At 43.6% G+C, this 17,700-nt stretch overlaps 1 protein-coding gene across 1 annotated transcript; it reads left to right on the top strand.

The window, feature by feature from the left end:
• Nucleotides 1-339: 339 nt before the first annotated feature.
• Nucleotides 340-15,478, top strand: ythdc1 (YTH N6-methyladenosine RNA binding protein C1). The gene is made up of 16 exons (XM_020636935.3): nucleotides 340-532; nucleotides 3,755-3,856; nucleotides 3,977-4,287; nucleotides 5,248-5,632; nucleotides 6,698-6,760; nucleotides 7,486-7,580; nucleotides 7,687-7,795; nucleotides 8,119-8,236; nucleotides 10,434-10,518; nucleotides 10,598-10,752; nucleotides 12,723-12,802; nucleotides 13,106-13,142; nucleotides 13,893-13,932; nucleotides 14,017-14,082; nucleotides 14,162-14,353; nucleotides 14,441-15,478. Exons 1-16 carry the CDS (start codon nucleotides 505-507, stop codon nucleotides 14,627-14,629), a joined length of 2,055 nt encoding a protein of 684 aa, XP_020492591.3. The 5' UTR covers nucleotides 340-504; the 3' UTR covers nucleotides 14,630-15,478.
• The last annotated feature ends 2,222 nt before the right edge of the window (nucleotides 15,479-17,700 follow it).

Here is a 17,700-nt window from a genome sequence, read left to right as displayed (position 1 = left end):
GCGTCACTAGAAGTTCCTTTTCAGACTTAGAAATACAAAGATTTCCCGTCTCAGGGGAAAATGAGGGCGGGATGCACGACCATTCAAAAATTACCAGGTTTCTAACTATGCAAAGCTTAATGCAAATGGGTGAAGTATCCTTTTAAGATTATTTCATTTTTTTAATTATTATTTTTCCCCATAATAGTAGTATGTATTCTGACCCGCACTCCAACGCTAGGTGGCGGTAATGCACCAGTAAGCTGGTTTCCAACCCGATAAACTCGGCAGAAGAAGTAGAAGTTGCTGGTGTTCGTCTGTCCGACAGGTGGCGGTATTTCATCTGGACGCTGACTTTGTAACAGAAGAAGAAGAAGAAGCTACAACAACAGTCTGTCCGACATCTTCTCTCTCGGCTGCCTGCGGACTCCTTGTTGAGTATTTCGATTTTAAATGCGACAGGAGCAAAAGTTTGATCTGTAGCGTCAACTGAGCGCGAGGCAGGAGCACGTGACATCGGCTGGGATGGCGGCTGACCGGCGCGAGGACAAAGGTAATGCGCGAGCAGGCCTTTGTTAGCTGCAGCTAACTGTTAGCATTAACATGTGTGGTATCTTTGTTCGATTGCAGATGTTGTGTGTTAGCAGCGGATCGATACCCTCACTATTCGACCAGAACTGACCCAACATTTTAGTGACTGTGGACCGGAACCGGTTACTTAACGAACCGCAGCTCACGCGATTACTCACTTCATGTGGCGTAAATTAACCACTGAAGCTAGCGGACGATAACGCGACTCCAGACGTCTTCTTTACACCTTAGATTTAAACACAGCAACATTCACGCATGCGCAGAACATGTTTAACACACCTGTACTCTGTTCTCGGAACGATTCAACCAATACTTGATGACAATAAATAACTCACCTGTCTGTGTGCTGTCTACACCTGTGACATGATGAGTTAATACTGATGGACTCTTTACACAGCAGCCTCTACCATCAGTGTGTGAATGGATGAGTTAATACTGATGGACTCTTTACACAGCAGCCTCTACCATCAGTGTGTGAATGGATGAGTTGATACTGATGGACTCTTTACACAGCAGCCTCTACCATCAGTGTGTGAATGGATGAGTTGATACTGATGGACTCTTTACACAGCAGCCTCTACCATCAGTGTGTGAATGGATGAGTTAATACTGATGGACTCTTTACACAGCAGCCTCTACCATCAGTGTGTGAATGGATGAGTTGATACTGATGGACTCTTTACACAGCAGCCTCTACCATCAGTGTGTGAATGTGTATGAATGGATGAGTTAATACTGATGGTCTCTTTACACAGCAGCCTCTACCATCAGTGTGTGAATGTGTATGAATGGATGAGTTAATACTGATGGTCTCTTTACACAGCAGCCTCTACCATCAGTGTGTGAATGTGTATGAATGGATGAGTTAATACTGATGGTCTCTTTACACAGCAGCCTCTACCATCAGTGTGTGAATGTGTATGAATGGATGAGTTAATACTGATGGTCTCTTTACACAGCAGCCTCTACCATCAGTGTGTGAATGTGTATGAATGGATGAGTTAATACTGATGGTCTCTTTACACAGCAGCCTCTACCATCAGTGTGTGAATGGATGAGTTAATACTGATGGACTCTTTACACAGCAGCCTCTACCATCAGTGTATGAATGGATGAGTTGATACTGATGGACTCTTTACTCAGCGGCCTCTACCATCAGTGTGTGAATGTGTATGAATGGATGAGTTGATACTGATGGACTCTTTACTCAGCAGCCTCTACCATCAGTGTGTGAATGTGTATGAATGGATGAGTTAATACTGATGGACTCTTTACTCAGCAGCCTCTACCATCAGTGTATGAATGGATGAGTTACTATTGATGGTCTCTTTACACAGCAGCCTCTACCATCAGTGTGTGAATGGATGAGTTGATACTGATGGACTCTATACTCAGCAGCCTCTACCATCAGTGTGTGAATGTGTATGAATGGATGAGTTAATACTGATGGACTCTTTACACAGCAGCCTCTACCATCAGTGTGTGAATGTGTATGAATGGATGAGTTAATACTGATGGTCTCTTTACACAGCAGCCTCTACCATCAGTGTGTGAATGGATGAGTTAATACTGATGGACTCTTTACACAGCAGCCTCTACCATCAGTGTGTGAATGTGTATGAATGGATGAGTTAATACTGATGGTCTCTTTACACAGCAGCCTCTACCATCAGTGTGTGAATGTGTATGAATGGATGAGTTAATACTGATGGTCTCTTTACACAGCAGCCTCTACCATCAGTGTGTGAATGTGTATGAATGGATGAGTTAATACTGATGGTCTCTTTACACAGCAGCCTCTACCATCAGTGTGTGAATGGATGAGTTAATACTGATGGACTCTTTACACAGCAGCCTCTACCATCAGTGTATGAATGGATGAGTTGATACTGATGGACTCTTTACTCAGCGGCCTCTACCATCAGTGTGTGAATGTGTATGAATGGATGAGTTGATACTGATGGACTCTTTACTCAGTAGCCTCTACCATCAGTGTGTGAATGTGTATGAATGGATGAGTTAATACTGATGGACTCTTTACTCAGCAGCCTCTACCATCAGTGTATGAATGGATGAGTTACTATTGATGGTCTCTTTACACAGCAGCCTCTACCATCAGTGTGTGAATGGATGAGTTGATACTGATGGACTCTATACTCAGCAGCCTCTACCATCAGTGTGTGAATGTGTATGAATGGATGAGTTAATACTGATGGACTCTTTACACAGCAGCCTCTACCATCAGTGTGTGAATGTGTATGAATGGATGAGTTAATACTGATGGTCTCTTTACACAGCAGCCTCTACCATCAGTGTGTGAATGGATGAGTTAATACTGATGGACTCTTTACACAGCAGCCTCTACCATCAGTGTGTGAATGTGTATGAATGGATGAGTTAATACTGATGGTCTCTTTACACAGCAGCCTCTACCATCAGTGTGTGAATGTGTATGAATGGATGAGTTAATACTGATGGTCTCTTTACACAGCCGCCTCTACCATCAGTGTGTGAATGGATGAGTTAATACTGATGGACTCTTTACACAGCAGCCTCTACCATCAGTGTATGAATGGATGAGTTAATACTGATGGACTCTTTACACAGCAGCCTCTACCATCAGTGTATGAATGGATGAGTTAATACTGATGGACTCTTTACACAGCAGCCTCTACCATCAGTGTATGAATGGATGAGTTAATACTGATGGACTCTTTACACAGCAGCCTCTACCATCAGTGTATGAATGGATGCGTTAATACTGATGGACTCTTTACTCAGCAGCCTCTACCATCAGTGTATGAATGGATGAGTTAATACTGATGGACTCTTTACACAGCAGCCTCTACCATCAGTGTATGAATGGATGAGTTAATACTGATGGACTCTTTACACAGCAGCCTCTACCATCAGTGTATGAATGGATGAGTTAATACTGATGGACTCTTTACTCAGCAGCCTCTACCATCAGTGTATGAATGGATGAGTTAATACTGATGGACTCTTTACTCAGCAGCCTCTACCATCAGTGTATGAATAGATGAGTTAATACTGATGGACTCTTTACTCAGCAGCCTCTACCATCAGTGTGTGAATGTGTAGGTGTGACCTGCTGTGTAAAAGCGCTTTGAGTCATCAGAAGACTAGAAAATAAATATACATATATGGTTCCTGGTTGTTTCAGATGGAGAGCTGAATGTTCTAGAAGATCTTCTGACTGAAGCTCCTGATCAGGACGATGAGCTCTACAACCCCGAGACTGAGCGCGATATCAGCGACAAGAAAGGTATGGGTAATACAACAAATACTTTGATTAAAATAGAACTCATATTTCTATCACGTGTGAGTTATTTCTGACCTCGTCGAGACTGTGTGGTCAGCTCTAATCTCTGTGTCTGACTGTCAGGAACGAAGAGGAAGAGTGACCGCTCGGATAACCAGGATCTGAAGAGGCTCCGCTCTTCGTCAAGCCACGCCCCCTCCAGGTCCTCATCTAACAATAAGAGAGATCCTGGTCCACCTCTGTCTTCTTCCTCCTCCTCCAAGAAGCCGGCACCCAGTTCTCGTGGACGTCATGCTGCAGTCGCCACCGGCTACCGTCACGAATACTACGAGGAGCGGAAAGGGAGACGAGGGGCCAGAGAAGTAACCAGGAGCCGGGGAGGAGAGGACGCACGCCGCCGAGAGCCTCCGAGAGTCATGGAGGGTCTGAGCCAGGTACTTATAATACTGTTATTAATAAATATATGAATAAGGCCTAGACAGATTCCAGCCGTTGTAACACACACATATAAGGACGCACACCAAAGTGCACGGCCGGCCAATGAAACGACATTACCCGGGACTTAGAAAAACCTGTTAGTAAAGCTAAAAGAGAAACATGAAATACTCTGCAAAGCTGCTCGTTATTAGAACACAAACTCTGCTCTACCATTCAGTGAGTTGTTGATCCACTCAGGTACACTAAAGGTTTCAAAGTGAAAGCGGCGAGTCGATCATATTGAAGTAAAAGTTACAATGTGAGCCTAGTGTACCTGTCGTAGCTGCTGGCTGGGTCAGAGCTGCTTCTCTTGAAACGATTGGTCAGTAAATCTGCCCCCAAACCCGCTTCTTCTCCTTTTGTGATAATAAACTGAGTGAACTAAAAAACATCTATACCACACAAAAAACCAGAAGTGCTAAAAATTTAAATGTTACCAAAAACAACCCGCAATCACTTCAGTCAAACGTGTCTTCTCTGAGCGAGCCAGCTAGTTCCACAAACATCGGCTCAATAACCAATCAAGTCGCACTACAATCTGGCATTCGAGGCGAGGCGAGCTGGAAAGCTCTGACATATCAAATAATACACCCGTGTCAAACTCGTCCAAGAATATGACAACAATATTGTCCTCATGAACTTGAACTTTATGGGGTGTCACTATAAATCCTGAAGGCCTCAGCAGACAAAGCAGGAGTGACATCTTATTGGATAAACGCTGTGATTAAAACGAGCTTGAAGCAGCACATCAGAGAGGGAAGCTCTGAAACTAACGGGACATAATGTAAATAAATAAATATAATTTATGTCTCATCCAGCAGAGACCAACGGCCCACCACTTCTGTTTAGCCAATTACTGTCAGCCAATCAGCGTTTAGTGTGACAGCCTATCAAATTGTTTTCCTGTGTGTCTTCAGAAGTTAAGACGTGACGATCAGCGGGCAAGTCCCTGTCCCCATGAGGAGGTCAACCAATCCGAGGAGGAGGAGGCAGCAGGGGAATATGGCTCAGCGGGGTCAGGAAGCTCCTCGCCTGCCGCCTCCCACGCAGAGGAGGATGAAGAGGATCCTGATGATGAAGAAGAAGAAGAGGAGGAGGAGGAGGAGGGCATGGAGGAAGAGGAGGAGGAGGAGGAAGGAGAGAAGGAAGACGAGGAGGAGGAAGAGGAGGAGTATGAGCGTCGCGGTGAGGGAAATGACTATGACACCCGCAGCGAGGCTGGCGACTCCCGCTCCGCCTCCTCTGTCAGTTTTTCTGAGGACGGCGAATCGGTCCACTCAGGCTCTGCCTCCGAAGCATCAGGTAACCATGACAACAAGGAAAAGGATTTCTGTAAAAGTGATGTTCAATACTTAGAAAGGGGCAAACTAGTTGACTTTCTCTCTGTACCTGTCCCCTCAGGCCTGCACACTAATAATAATGATACATTTAATTTGTAACGCACATTACATTGTTGGAAAAAAGGAGGCTACAGGAAAAAAAATAAAGTAGAATTGATTTCATCAACTCAGCAACTAAAAACACAAGCAGAAGGCTTTGTTAAAGAGGTGGGTTTTTAGGGCCCTTTTTAAAAGCATCAGCAGACTGTGGGGCCCTCAGCTGCTCGGGGAGAGCGTTCCACAGACTGGGAGCAGACCCATGGTGTGGGGTTTAGTCCTGGGGGGATGGAGGAGGTTGGTGTTTCCAGAGCGGAGGCTTCGTGTGGAGGATTGTGGGGTGAGGAGTTCTTTGAGATAGAGGGGGGCATTTTCATGGGTGCACTGGTAGGTGAGAAGGGTGACTTTGCATTGAATCCTGAATGAAATAGGGAGCCAGTGTAGTGTCTGAAGGATGGGTGTGATGTGTTCATATTTACGCACCCTCATCAGGACCCCAGCAGCGCTGTTCTGGACATGTTGGAGCTTCTGGCGGCTCTTGCTAGGGATCCCGATGAGGAGTGCGTTGCAGTAGTCCAGCCTGGAGGAGACAAAGGCGTGGACGAGTTTCTCAGCATCTGACAGGGAGAGTGTAGGATGGAGTTTGGCAATGTTTCTGAGGTGGTAGACTGAGTTTTTGCACAGATGTTTAATGTGGGCTTCAAAGTTCAGTTGAGGGTCCATTTTGATGCCGAGATTTGTGACAGTTGGAGAGAGGTGGATGACTTGGCCAGAAAAGCTGATGGTGGTTATGGGGGATGACCTGATCCCTAACCACTACACACACACGGGGCTCCGTTAACAGGCTAAATATCTTCTACTTCTAATCTACAACCATCTACTTATTCGACTTATTCTGTGGGTAGAAAACTAAAACTTAATCAAATGTGACGACACTAAATTAAACATTTTTGCTGACTTATCTCCTTGCCTTTTTTTTTTTTTTTTAAAGGTTCTGTGAAGAAGCGGGAGAAACTGTCATCGTCAGTCCGAGCTGTTCGCAAGGGAATGGAGAGTAAGGCTGCCATTTTGATTTAATCTTAATAATCTCAATAAATTAATATCAAATTTAAGGACCAATGGAGCTGGAAGAGTTCAATAGTATACTACAATGCACTGTACTGTAGTGCGCTGTCCTACACTGTACTGTACTACAATGCACTGTACTACACTCTTCTGTACTGCACTGCACTGTACTGTACTACACTGTACTGTACTACACTGTTCTGTACTGTACTGTACTACACTGTACTGTACTACACTGTTCTGTACTGTACTACACTGTTCTGTACTGCACTGCACTGTACTGTACTACACTGTACTGTACTACACTGTTCTGTACTGTACTGTACTACACTGTACTGTACTACAATGCACTGTACTACACTGTTCTGTACTGTACTGTACTACACTGTACTGTACTACAATGCACTGTACTACACTGTTCTGTACTACACTGTACTGTACTACACTGTACTGCACTACAATGCACTGTACTACACTGTTCTGTACTACACTGTACTGCACTACAATGCACTGTACTACACTGTTCTGTACTGTACTGTACTACATTGTACTACACTGCACTGTACTGTACTACACTGTACTGCACTGTACTGCATTGCACTGTACTGTACTGTACTATATTGTGCTGACTACACTGCACTGAACTGGTGTTAACTCAGGTCTTCACAGTTCTCCTGTGGTGTAAGGTTTCACTAACTAGCTGTGTTGTTTCAGCTCCGACCAGTAAGCTGCGCTACATCCTGCGAGACGCTCGTTTCTTTCTGATAAAGAGCAACAACCATGAGAATGTGTCTCTGGCCAAAGCTAAGGTACACAAAATTTCACACCTGTATTAATTCCAACAAGTGTTTTCTTCAATATTTACTTCCTGTCTGTGTTTACGTCAATATTTATTTCCTGTCTGTGTTTTTTCAGGGTGTGTGGTCGACGCTGCCGGTGAACGAGAAGAAGTTGAATGCAGCGTTCCGCTCGGCTCGTAGTGTTGTCCTCGTCTTCTCTGTGAGGGAGAGCGGCAAGTTCCAAGGTTACTCAAATCATTCAGCGTCCAATCACAATGTAGACATCTCCTTCCTCCCCTACGACCTGTCAGTCATCTTCATCCTCCCTCCTCTTCCTCCCCTCTGACCTGTCAGTCATCTTCTTCCTCCCCTCTGACCTGTCAGTCATCTTCATCCTCCCTCCTCTTCCTCCCCTCTGACCTGTCAGTCATCTTCATCCTCCCTCCTCTTCCTCACCTCTGACCTGTCAGTCATCCTCCCTCCTCTTCCTCCCCTCTTACCTGTCAGTCCTCCTCTTCCTCCCCCTGACCTGTCAGTCATCTTCATCCTCTGTCCTCTTCCTCTGCAGGTTTTGCTCGTTTGTCCTCAGAGTCTCATCATGGAGGATCACCAATTCACTGGGTACTTCCTGCTGGCATGAATGCAAAGATGCTGGGAGGAGTCTTCAAGATCGACTGGCTCTGCAGGTAAAAAAAAAAACACCCAACCCTAACTCCCTAACACCTTAAAACCACACAAACGACCAGAACAAACAATGGTGTTACCAGAGTGTGACACCGCATGTTGGGGTGTACTGGTATTATAGTTGGGGTGTACTGGTGTCTAGTTGGGTGTACTGGTGCATAGTTGGGTGTACTGGTGTCTAGTTGGGGTGTACTGGTGTCTAGTTGGGTGTACTGGTCTCTAGTTGGGTGTACTGGTGCATAGTTGGGTGTACTGGTGTCTAGTTGGGGTGTACTGGTGTCTAGTTGGGGTGTACTGGTGTCTAGTTGGGTGTACTGGTGTCTAGTTGGGTGTACTGGTGCATAGTTGGGTGTACTGGTGTCTAGTTGGGGTGTACTGGTGTATAGTTGGGGTGTACTGGTGTATAGTTGGGTGTACTGGTTTATAGTTGGGGTTTACTGGTGTTTAATTGGGGTGTACTGGTGTATAGCTGTTTTGACAGCAACATTCTGTTAACAAAGACTACAGTCTGCAGTGTAGAGCACACTTTACTCTGGTAAATGAAGTTACAATAGAACAGGTGAACAATTTAAGTGTCTGTCTGTTTCATCTTTCTCCTCTGTGCGTAATGACACACTCGCTCAATCTCGCTCGTCCGTCCGCTATGAGCTCTGTCTCCCTATAAGGTTGTTCCGTTTTGTAGTGATAAATATAGCAAAACATCTAGTTATGCTGCTCTGTCCTGGATGATCAAACGTCATTGATTTAGCGGAGTAAAGCGGTAATCGCAAAGTGAAAGTCCTTCTTTTTCTGTGGACTAAAAAGACAATTTGAACTGAACTTTCGCAGATCATATTGCATATTTTGTTTGTTTGGGACTTTTCCTTCATTGTGAATTCGTAAAGGGGTTAATTAAAGGGATATTTTTGTTAGGGTAGCAGCGTATGGATCAACAACGGACGCATTTCAGCACAGAGCATCTATTTTCTTTTTGCGCTCGTGCACCTGAAGTTTTATTTCTGTTTGAGTGTGCTCCTTTTTTCTGTTTTGAATTAAGCCTATCCTAGAACCCACAATGCAACAAGAAACATTTACAAAAATGTGGACTACAAAACTGTACTGGTGTCTAGTTTGGTGTACTGGTGTCTAGTTTGGTGTACTGGTGTCTAGTTGGGTGTACTGGTGTCTAGTTGGGTGTACTGGTGTCTAGTTGGGGTGTACTGGTGTCTAGTTGGGGTGTACTGGTGTCTAGTTGGGGTGTACTGGTGTCTAGTTGGGGTGTACTGGTGTGTAGTTGGGGTGTACTGGTGTGTAGTCGGGGTGTACTGGTGTGTAGTTGGGGTGTACTGGTGTATAGTTGGGGTTTACTGGTGTTTAGTTGGGGTGTACTGGTGTCTAGTTGGGTGTACTGGTGTATAGTTGGGTGTACTGGTTTATAATTCGGGTTTACTGGTGTTTAATTGGGGTGTACTGGTGTATAGTTGGGTGTACTGGTTTATAGTTGGGGTTTACTGGTGTTTAATTGGGGTGTACTGGTGTCTAGTTGGGTGTACTGGTGTATAGTATGAAACGTCTCAGTGTCTGTTGTCTAACATGCTACACACACACAGGCCCTCTCTTATCAAACATAAGGGTATGCTCAAATCCCACGGCAGGTCTCGTTTACGCAGGTTTTCAGCTCAGTGTGGACGGAGCAGCGAATCAGTGTGTCGGAGAATCATCAGATCATACTATAACAGTGATAGATAGAGGTTCACTGTATAAGATATGATGTGAGACTACCTGTGACTTAATGAAGAGATCTGTAAGACAGGACCTTCTTGTATGTTACATTCTTATGTTTGAAATGAAGGCTGTTTAGATGACACATACACATGACACAGTGTTTGGTTCCACTTTATTCATGTGATGCAGGACGTTTCAGGTTTCTCTTTTAAAGCCTCATTAATGGCGAGCACGGAGCCCGTTTGTGCAGATGGCGTTATCCCACACAGATGTAGGCTCGCCTGTACCACCTGTTCCTGATATTAAAGCTGAAACGTGAATATAAAGGGGCGTGATATTTAAATGACGATCGTTTATCGTTTGACACTTATCACCACCTGGTCATGAGAGCACCGTGGTCAGCCAGAAACGCACGTTTAGGTCGTGAGGGCCACACAGTGTAACATCAAAATCCCCCTGGTGGGACTCATCAATTCTTCTTCTATGTTTTGATAGGAGGGATCTACCTTTCACCAAGACGGCTCACCTGTCCAACCCCTGGAACGAGCACAAGCCGGTGAAAATAGGACGTGACGGACAGGTGCGTCCTCCCGTCTGCTCGACTTGGAGCTGAACTTTTCTCTAAATATTCATCTCACTGTTTTCATGCTGTCGTTTAGGAGATCCAGCCGGACATCGGAGCCCAGCTGTGCGCGCTGTTCCCCTTGGACGAGAACGTGGACGTCCACCAGGTCGCTCGCCGAGTTCGTCACAAGCGTCGGACGCCTTCGGAGCCACGGCCTCGAGGCCGACCACCACAGCGCGAACCGGGAAGGTTAGCCAATCACCAAGCTCCTCCTCCCGCTTCCTGTTCTTCTGCTGCAACCACGGCCCCACCTGCTGCAGGACAACGGAGATGCCCGCTGCTTTTAGCCGGTGGCTAGCTGTCCCATGGCGAGCACTGCTGCTTCTCTGGTTGTTGTCCCGTTTCCTGTTTGGATTTTTCAATGGATCGCAAAGAGTCAAACAGGAAGTTGAAATCCCGTGTAGGGCGAGTTCGTTAGCTCACTTCAGAGTCACAAATGAATGATGAGGATTAAAATAAGCAACACAGTTTTGTTCCATAGAATCTGAAGTTTTAGTTAAATTTTGTTTTTCTTTGTTAAAATCTGAAAGTTTGGCGTGAAGAAAATTATTTTCTAAATTATTTAAATTTAAAATATGTTGCTAAATTTCTCCCTTTGAAGCTTTTTCTCTGCAGGAGTTTCGTACTTCAGAAGTAATAAAATATCAAAAGGTCTGCTTTCAGCCGGACTGTGGCTGACCCTTTCAAAATAAGAGCAGAGAGAACCACTGAGCGGACTGTTTCTGGTTTTAAGAAGGAAGTGCAGTTTGGTGAGCAGGAGGCGGGGCCTCAGGACTCTGCCCAGTAAGAGGGTTAGGTATGATGGAGGGGTGGGGCCTCAGGACTCTGCCCAGTAAGAGGTTGAGGTGTGATGGCGGGGGCGGGGCCGCTGGACTTAAATCAATGAGAAGGTGAGGTGTGATGAAGGGGGCGGGGCCTCTGGACTTGATTCAATGAGAAGGCGAGGTGTGTCAGAGGGGGCGAGCCTCCTCATTGGTTGAATTGAGGTAAAATCTCTTAAATCCATGAGGGAAAAGACTCGATAAAAAAAACTACTTGGACTTAAAATAGCGTGATACCCCTGAAAGGACTTGTTTTTCCCCCTCCTCCCCCCGTCCAGCCACACACACACACACACACACACACACACACACTGAATCCGGACTAAAAGCTGGTCATGGCGACAGACTGCTGGTATTTGTTTGGGAGTGTGTGTGTCGCTCTCTAATGAACTGCATACAACGTGTGTGTGTGTGTGTCACACTGAACTGAGTGTGTGTTTGGTGACAAGGGGGCAGGAAACAGATTTCAAAATAAAAGAGAAACAACAAAGGAGTGTCAGACCAGAGAAAAATCTCTGGTTTCTGTTTTAAGGACTGTTGCTGGAGGGGGCAAGGGCTGGGCTGAGAGGGGCGGGCTTTGAATGTTTGATTGACAGGACAGCATCTTCATCATCTTCATCACCCCCCTCCACCCTTTCAAACAGAGGGTTCATAAAAAAATAAGGAGGACTGATGAGGAACTGTTTAATGTAATGAGGAGTCAAACGGCTCGTGTGCAGCAGCAGCGGTATGTTGTCTCTTTATGAGGCGTCTTCTTTGTTTGTTTGTTGTTTGTATGAAAAGAAAGGAGTCCAAATGCTGTTTGTGTTTCAGGACGACTTCATGTAAGAAGATCTACAATTCAAGCGTTCAGGGAAACATTTTACTAAACGATTCAGTTCCAACTTGACGAAGACACGAGCCCAGAAAGTTACGAGAAATGTTCAGAGATTTGACCAATCAGAGGACAGACTCAAAAGAGGAAATGTTTGAGGGAAGAAACTTGAGAATAAAATGAACAGGATCAATATTTTCAAAGTAAAGCAGTCGATAGTTCCTGTTGATGTTAGAGAGGTTTGAGATACTGCAGACATAGGTCAGACCGGGTGAGACACCTGTAGACCAGGTCAGACCGGGTGAGACATCTGTAGACCTGGGCTCACCTTTACACCTGGGCTCATCTGTAGACCTGGGCTCACCTTTACACCTGGGCCCACCTGTAGACCTGGGCTCACCTGTAGGCCTCTCAGGGTTCATCAAACCTGAAACCAGTTTTCTCCAGTTTGTATTAATGTGTGTGTGTGTGTGTGCGGGAGTCATGTGCACGTGTGTGTCTTACTTGTTGACTTGTCTACGTAGGCGTCGCCCCGAAGAGTACGACCTCCACGGCAGGAAGCGTCCACGAGCCGACGGCCCGCCCGACTTCAACCAGCGAGCAGGTCGTCAAACCTCTGATTTACTGAAAGTGTATTTTTAACGAGCTATGTGCGTTACTGCGCCTTTAAGTGTTTTTACTTTGTGACATTCCTCCCAGTTCAAATGTTTTGTTTTTTTCAGTTTGTTGTTTTGATATTTTTCAACATTTTGGTCGTTAATTCTTCATAAATGTTTAAAATCTGTTTTCAGTCCTGGAGGTTGGTGAACTTTATTCTGTTGAAGTTCTTTGTTTCCAGTTTTTGTCGCTGCTGCTCGTTAACGGTTTGAAAAGTAAAAGTTAACAAAAGTTGACATTTAATTTTCAGGGTTTGTCCAGGATCTACGTAACCAGCCGGTGGACAGGTGAGAAACACCTCATCACTCACCTGAAACAAGGTTCAAGAAGTAGGCGGAGCTACAACAGCAATCATCAGTGAAATATCTCAAATGAAAAATGTCCACGTTTGATTTTACCGCTTCAAGGCGGATAAAAAAAAAACTAAAAGGTTTTAGCTTAAAATGTTCAAATTTTTAGAAATCCAAAACTTTTATTTTGAAGTTATTTAAAAAAAAAAATGTTGTCTTTAAATTTGAAAGTTCCAATCAGTGAGATGTGTAGTGAATGAAATGATAAAGTGATCTTACTATATGATCAGACATTAAGGAAACATGCTATGTTGAAGTGCTGACTTCTCTGACAACAATGCAGCAGCCAGTATGTCCTCCTTCTAACTTTAGATTCTGGTCCTGAATGATCTGGATTTGTTTGGACCAGAGAAGGTAGGCGGTTTAAAGGCCACCCCCACACGGCCGTTTTGGACGCCCCTCAGTTTGCCAGATATGAGAGCAGTTATCAGGTCAAACCAACAGGTGTTGCAGCGATGGAAGCGAGCAAGAGAAGTGGTTCAGATAGAAGTCATTGTACCCAACCTAAAGCTCTCTACAATGTTTAGAATTTAGACTGCAGTACCCATTTTAAACACTAGGTGTCAGAGTTACATACTGCTCCTGTAAAAAGTTTTATTAAATATAAATCTGAATTTTTATCCACTAAAAAATGATGGACAGAATGCGCCAACAACTTCAGTCACAAAATAATTTGTTTGTTTTCAGGAGATTCTCCGGTGTGAGACGTGACGTTTTTCTCAACGGGGTGAGACACGTTAGCATGTTAGCTTAGCTTCTCGATATTCTGTTAATCGCATGATAATGTGTTAACATGCATTTCCTGTTTCAGTCGTATAACGACTACATGAGAGATTATCACCACAACGTGGGACCCCCCGCGCCCTGGCAGACCCTGGTACACACTTATTGATCCGTCAGATAATCGTTGGTCATATTTTTAACCTCTGACTTCACTAATCATATGATGTCATCAGGCGGCGTATCCTGGCGTGGAGCAGCCGCCCCCCCACCACCCTCCCTACTACCACCACAGCCACCCCCCACCCCCTCCTCACCAGGCTTACCATCACCACCACCACCCCCCAATGCCGCCCCATGAGGCTCCACCCCCTCGCTTCAGAGACAAACAGCGCCCTCCACAACATCGCGCCTTCACCTCCAGCCCGGTGAGTCCTTAGTTGTTTTTTATTCTGTTTCTACTTTTTTGTTTTTTTCACATAAATTTACTTGTGTATTTTTTTCCCATCATGCAGCATGACTATGACATGCGTGTGGATGACTTCCTGCGGCGGACGCAGGCGGTGGTGAGCAGCAGGCGTGAGCGTGAGCGGCAGCGTGAGCGTGAGCGTGCTGGACCACGGAGAGAGAGAGAGCGAGAGCGAGTGAGGGAGAGAGACAGAGAGAGAGAGAGGGAGAAGGAGAGGGGACGGTACCGTAGGTGATCTGTAGAGGCTTTTATTTTGACAGTCAGCAGTGTTTTGGACTTTCTTTCTTTTTGAAATAATGAATAAAATTAAACCAAGTTCATGATGACATCATTTCTTTTTATTTGTTTGATGACATCATCAGTTAAATGTGAATTAAAATATTTGAAAAAATGTAAAAGAAAAAGAAGCTTGGTCCAAACTTTTAATTTGCTGATCCTGTGTAAAGGGAAGTGACATCATAGCGAGTCACACGTGTTTCCTGCTCACATTTACAACATGTGATGTTTCTGTAAATTAAACCCTTTTTTTTTTTTTGTGTATTCCCCCTGAAATCTTCACACTTCATTTCCCAGATTTCTCTCTGAGCCTCAACAGGAAACTGTGTTTTCATAGTTGTAGTCGTGAAGGTTCCCAACCTGGGGGTCGTGGCCCTCTGAGAGGTCTCATGATGAAAAACTTTTATTTTGAAGTTTCTTTGTTTTCATTGGTTCTTTTATTGTGAAAGGATAGGCAGTTTATTGTCAAACCTCTATCTTATTCATTTAAACAGTTTTACTTCTACTTTGAATTTGACTTTGTACTTCCTATTCTGCACTGTAAAAAACGATGACAATGAAAACGTAAAAGAATGGTGTTTCTTTTTACTCATTATTCTGTTGGACTCACGAGCGCCCCCTGCTGCTGCTTTTCTCACATTTAAATAAAATCTACTTCCTGTTGGTTTTTAAAGTTTTATTTTGTGCTTGTCTCTGATTTAAGTTTCCTGTTTGTGAGAGAGGGGGCGGGGCTTGTCTGTTTTTGTACAAAATAAAATCTGAAATGTTTGTGTCGCTTCTGTTTGTAAATAAAGTTTCAATCAGCTGATCCTTAAATTTTTAATGTTTTGATTTAAATTCATGAATTTATTTTCTGATTGTCAAATTCTCTTCAGTTGTTTTTTTTTTTTTCTTGTCCTCACTGTCTGCATTGCAGGAAGTAATGACTGACCCCCCCCCCCCCCGAAGATGGCTATAACGGTTGTCATGGCGACAGGCAGGGTCATGCCACTGTGGTACTGGATTCAGTTCAAGTAGTATGATGTAAAAGACTTATTGTGAAAGAATATGACAAGACAAATATAAAAGTTTGAATAGTGGGCATGTGTTTACCCTGCAGGTCGTTTGTGGGATCCAATTAGAAATGTTCATGTTTGCGGCTAACGTTTTTGGATATTCTCTGCTAAACTTCCTGATCACTTGATGGAAAGCACCGGAATGTGTGAGTCGATGAATCTCGCATTCTTAAGTCCACGTTAACGATGAGAATCAGTTCTTCCTGTGTGTTGGTTTCATTTAAAAGACGTTCAGGTTTATAAATCCTGATATAGAACATACTGTGTGCTCATCGTCTCTGCACGGTTGCTGTCGTCAGGCAGATTATCTTCACCTGTATGTGAAGCTCGTCACTTTGACACGAGCTGCAGATCTTTAACTTTAACTCCTAATTAATTAAGAAACAGAAGAAACAGTAGAACCAGAAGAAACAGTAGAACCAGTAGAAACAGAAGAAACAGTAGAAACAGAAGAAACAGTGGAAACAGAAGAAACAGAGGAAACAGTAGAACCAGTAGAATCAGAAGAAACAGTAGAATCAGAAAAAACAGAAGAACCAAAAGAAACAGTAGAATCAGAAGAAACAGAAAAAACAGTAGAAACAGAAGAAACAGTAGAATCAGAAGAAACAGTAGAACCAGAAGAAACAGTAGAACCAGAAGAAACAGTAGAATCAGAAGAAACAGAAAAAACAGTAGAAACAGAAGAAACAGAAGAACCAGAAGAAACAGTAGAACCAGAAGAAACAAAAGAAACAGAAGAAACAGTAGAATCAGAAGAAACAGAAAAAACAGTAGAAACAGAAGAAACAGTAGAATCAGAAGAAACAGTAGAACCAGAAGAAACAAAAGAAACAGAAGAAACAGTTGAACCAGAAGAAACAGTTGAACCAGTAGAACCAGAAGAAACAGTAGAAACAGAAGAAACAGAAAAAACTGTAGAACCAGAAGAAACAGTAGAAACAGTAGAAACAGAAGAAACAGAAAAAACTGTAGAACCAGAAGAAACAGTAGAACCAGAAGAAACAGTAGAACCAGAAGAAACAAAAGAAACAGAAGAAACAGTTGAACCAGAAGAAACAGTTGAACCAGTAGAAACAGTAGAACCAGAAGAAACAAAAGAAACAGTAGACCCAGAAGAAACAGTAGAACCATTAGAACCAGAAGAAACAGTAGAACCAGTAGAAACAGTAGAATCAGAAGAACCAGAAGAAACAGTAGAACCAGTAGAATCAGAAGAAACAGTAGAACCAATAGAAACAGTAGAACCAGTAGAAACAGAAGAAACAGAAGAAACAGTAGAACCAGTAGAACCAGAAGAAACAGTAGAAACAGAACAAACAGTAGAACCAGTAGAAACAGAAGAACCAGAAGAAACAGTAGAAACAGTAGAAACAGTAGAATCAGAAGAAACAGTTGAACCAGAAGAAACAGTAGAACCAGAAGAAACAAAAGAAACAGCAGAACCAGAAGAAACAGTAGAACCAGAAGAAACAGTAGAAACAGTAGAACCAGAAGAAACAGTAGAACCAGTAGAACCAGAAGAAACCGAAGAAACAGTAGAAACAGAAGAAACAGAAGAAACAGTAGAACCAGTAGAAACAGTAGAACCAGAAGAAACAGTAGAACCAGTAGAACCAGAAGAAACAGAAGAAACAGTAGAACCAGTAGAAACAGAAGAAACAGAAGAACCAGAAGAAACAGTAGAAACAGAAGAAACAGAAGAACCAGAAGAAACAGTAGAATCAGAAGAAACAGTAGAACCAGAAGAAACAAAAGAAACAGAAGAAACAGTTGAACCAGAAGAAACAGTTGAACCAGTAGAACCAGAAGAAACAGTAGAAACAGAAAAAACTGTAGAACCAGAAGAAACAGTAGAAACAGAAGAAACAGTAGAACCAGAAGAAACAGTAGAAACAGAAGAAACAGAAAAAACTGTAGAACCAGAAGAAACAGTAGAACCAGAAGAAACAGTAGAAACAGTAGAACCAGAAGA

Source organism: Labrus bergylta, chromosome 17, assembly GCF_963930695.1.
Source record: "Labrus bergylta chromosome 17, fLabBer1.1, whole genome shotgun sequence".
NCBI classification, from domain to species: Eukaryota; Metazoa; Chordata; class Actinopteri; order Labriformes; family Labridae; genus Labrus; species Labrus bergylta.
The sequence above is the reverse complement of the archived record's forward strand: the minus strand, read 5'-3'. Positions and strand labels throughout refer to the sequence as shown.

What these genes read in the sequence shown, in the direction of transcription:
- ythdc1 (XM_020636935.3), top strand. Translation starts at nt 505, where the DNA reads ATGGCGGCTGACCGGCGCGAGGACAAAG. An exon ending in CCACAGCGCGAACCGGGAAG is followed by an intron (nt 10,753 to 12,722) that starts GTTAGCCAATCA and finishes TTGTCTACGTAG; the next exon opens with GCGTCGCCCCGAAGAGTACG. An exon ending in CGACTTCAACCAGCGAGCAG is followed by an intron (nt 12,803 to 13,105) that starts GTCGTCAAACCT and finishes TTTAATTTTCAG; the next exon opens with GGTTTGTCCAGGATCTACGT.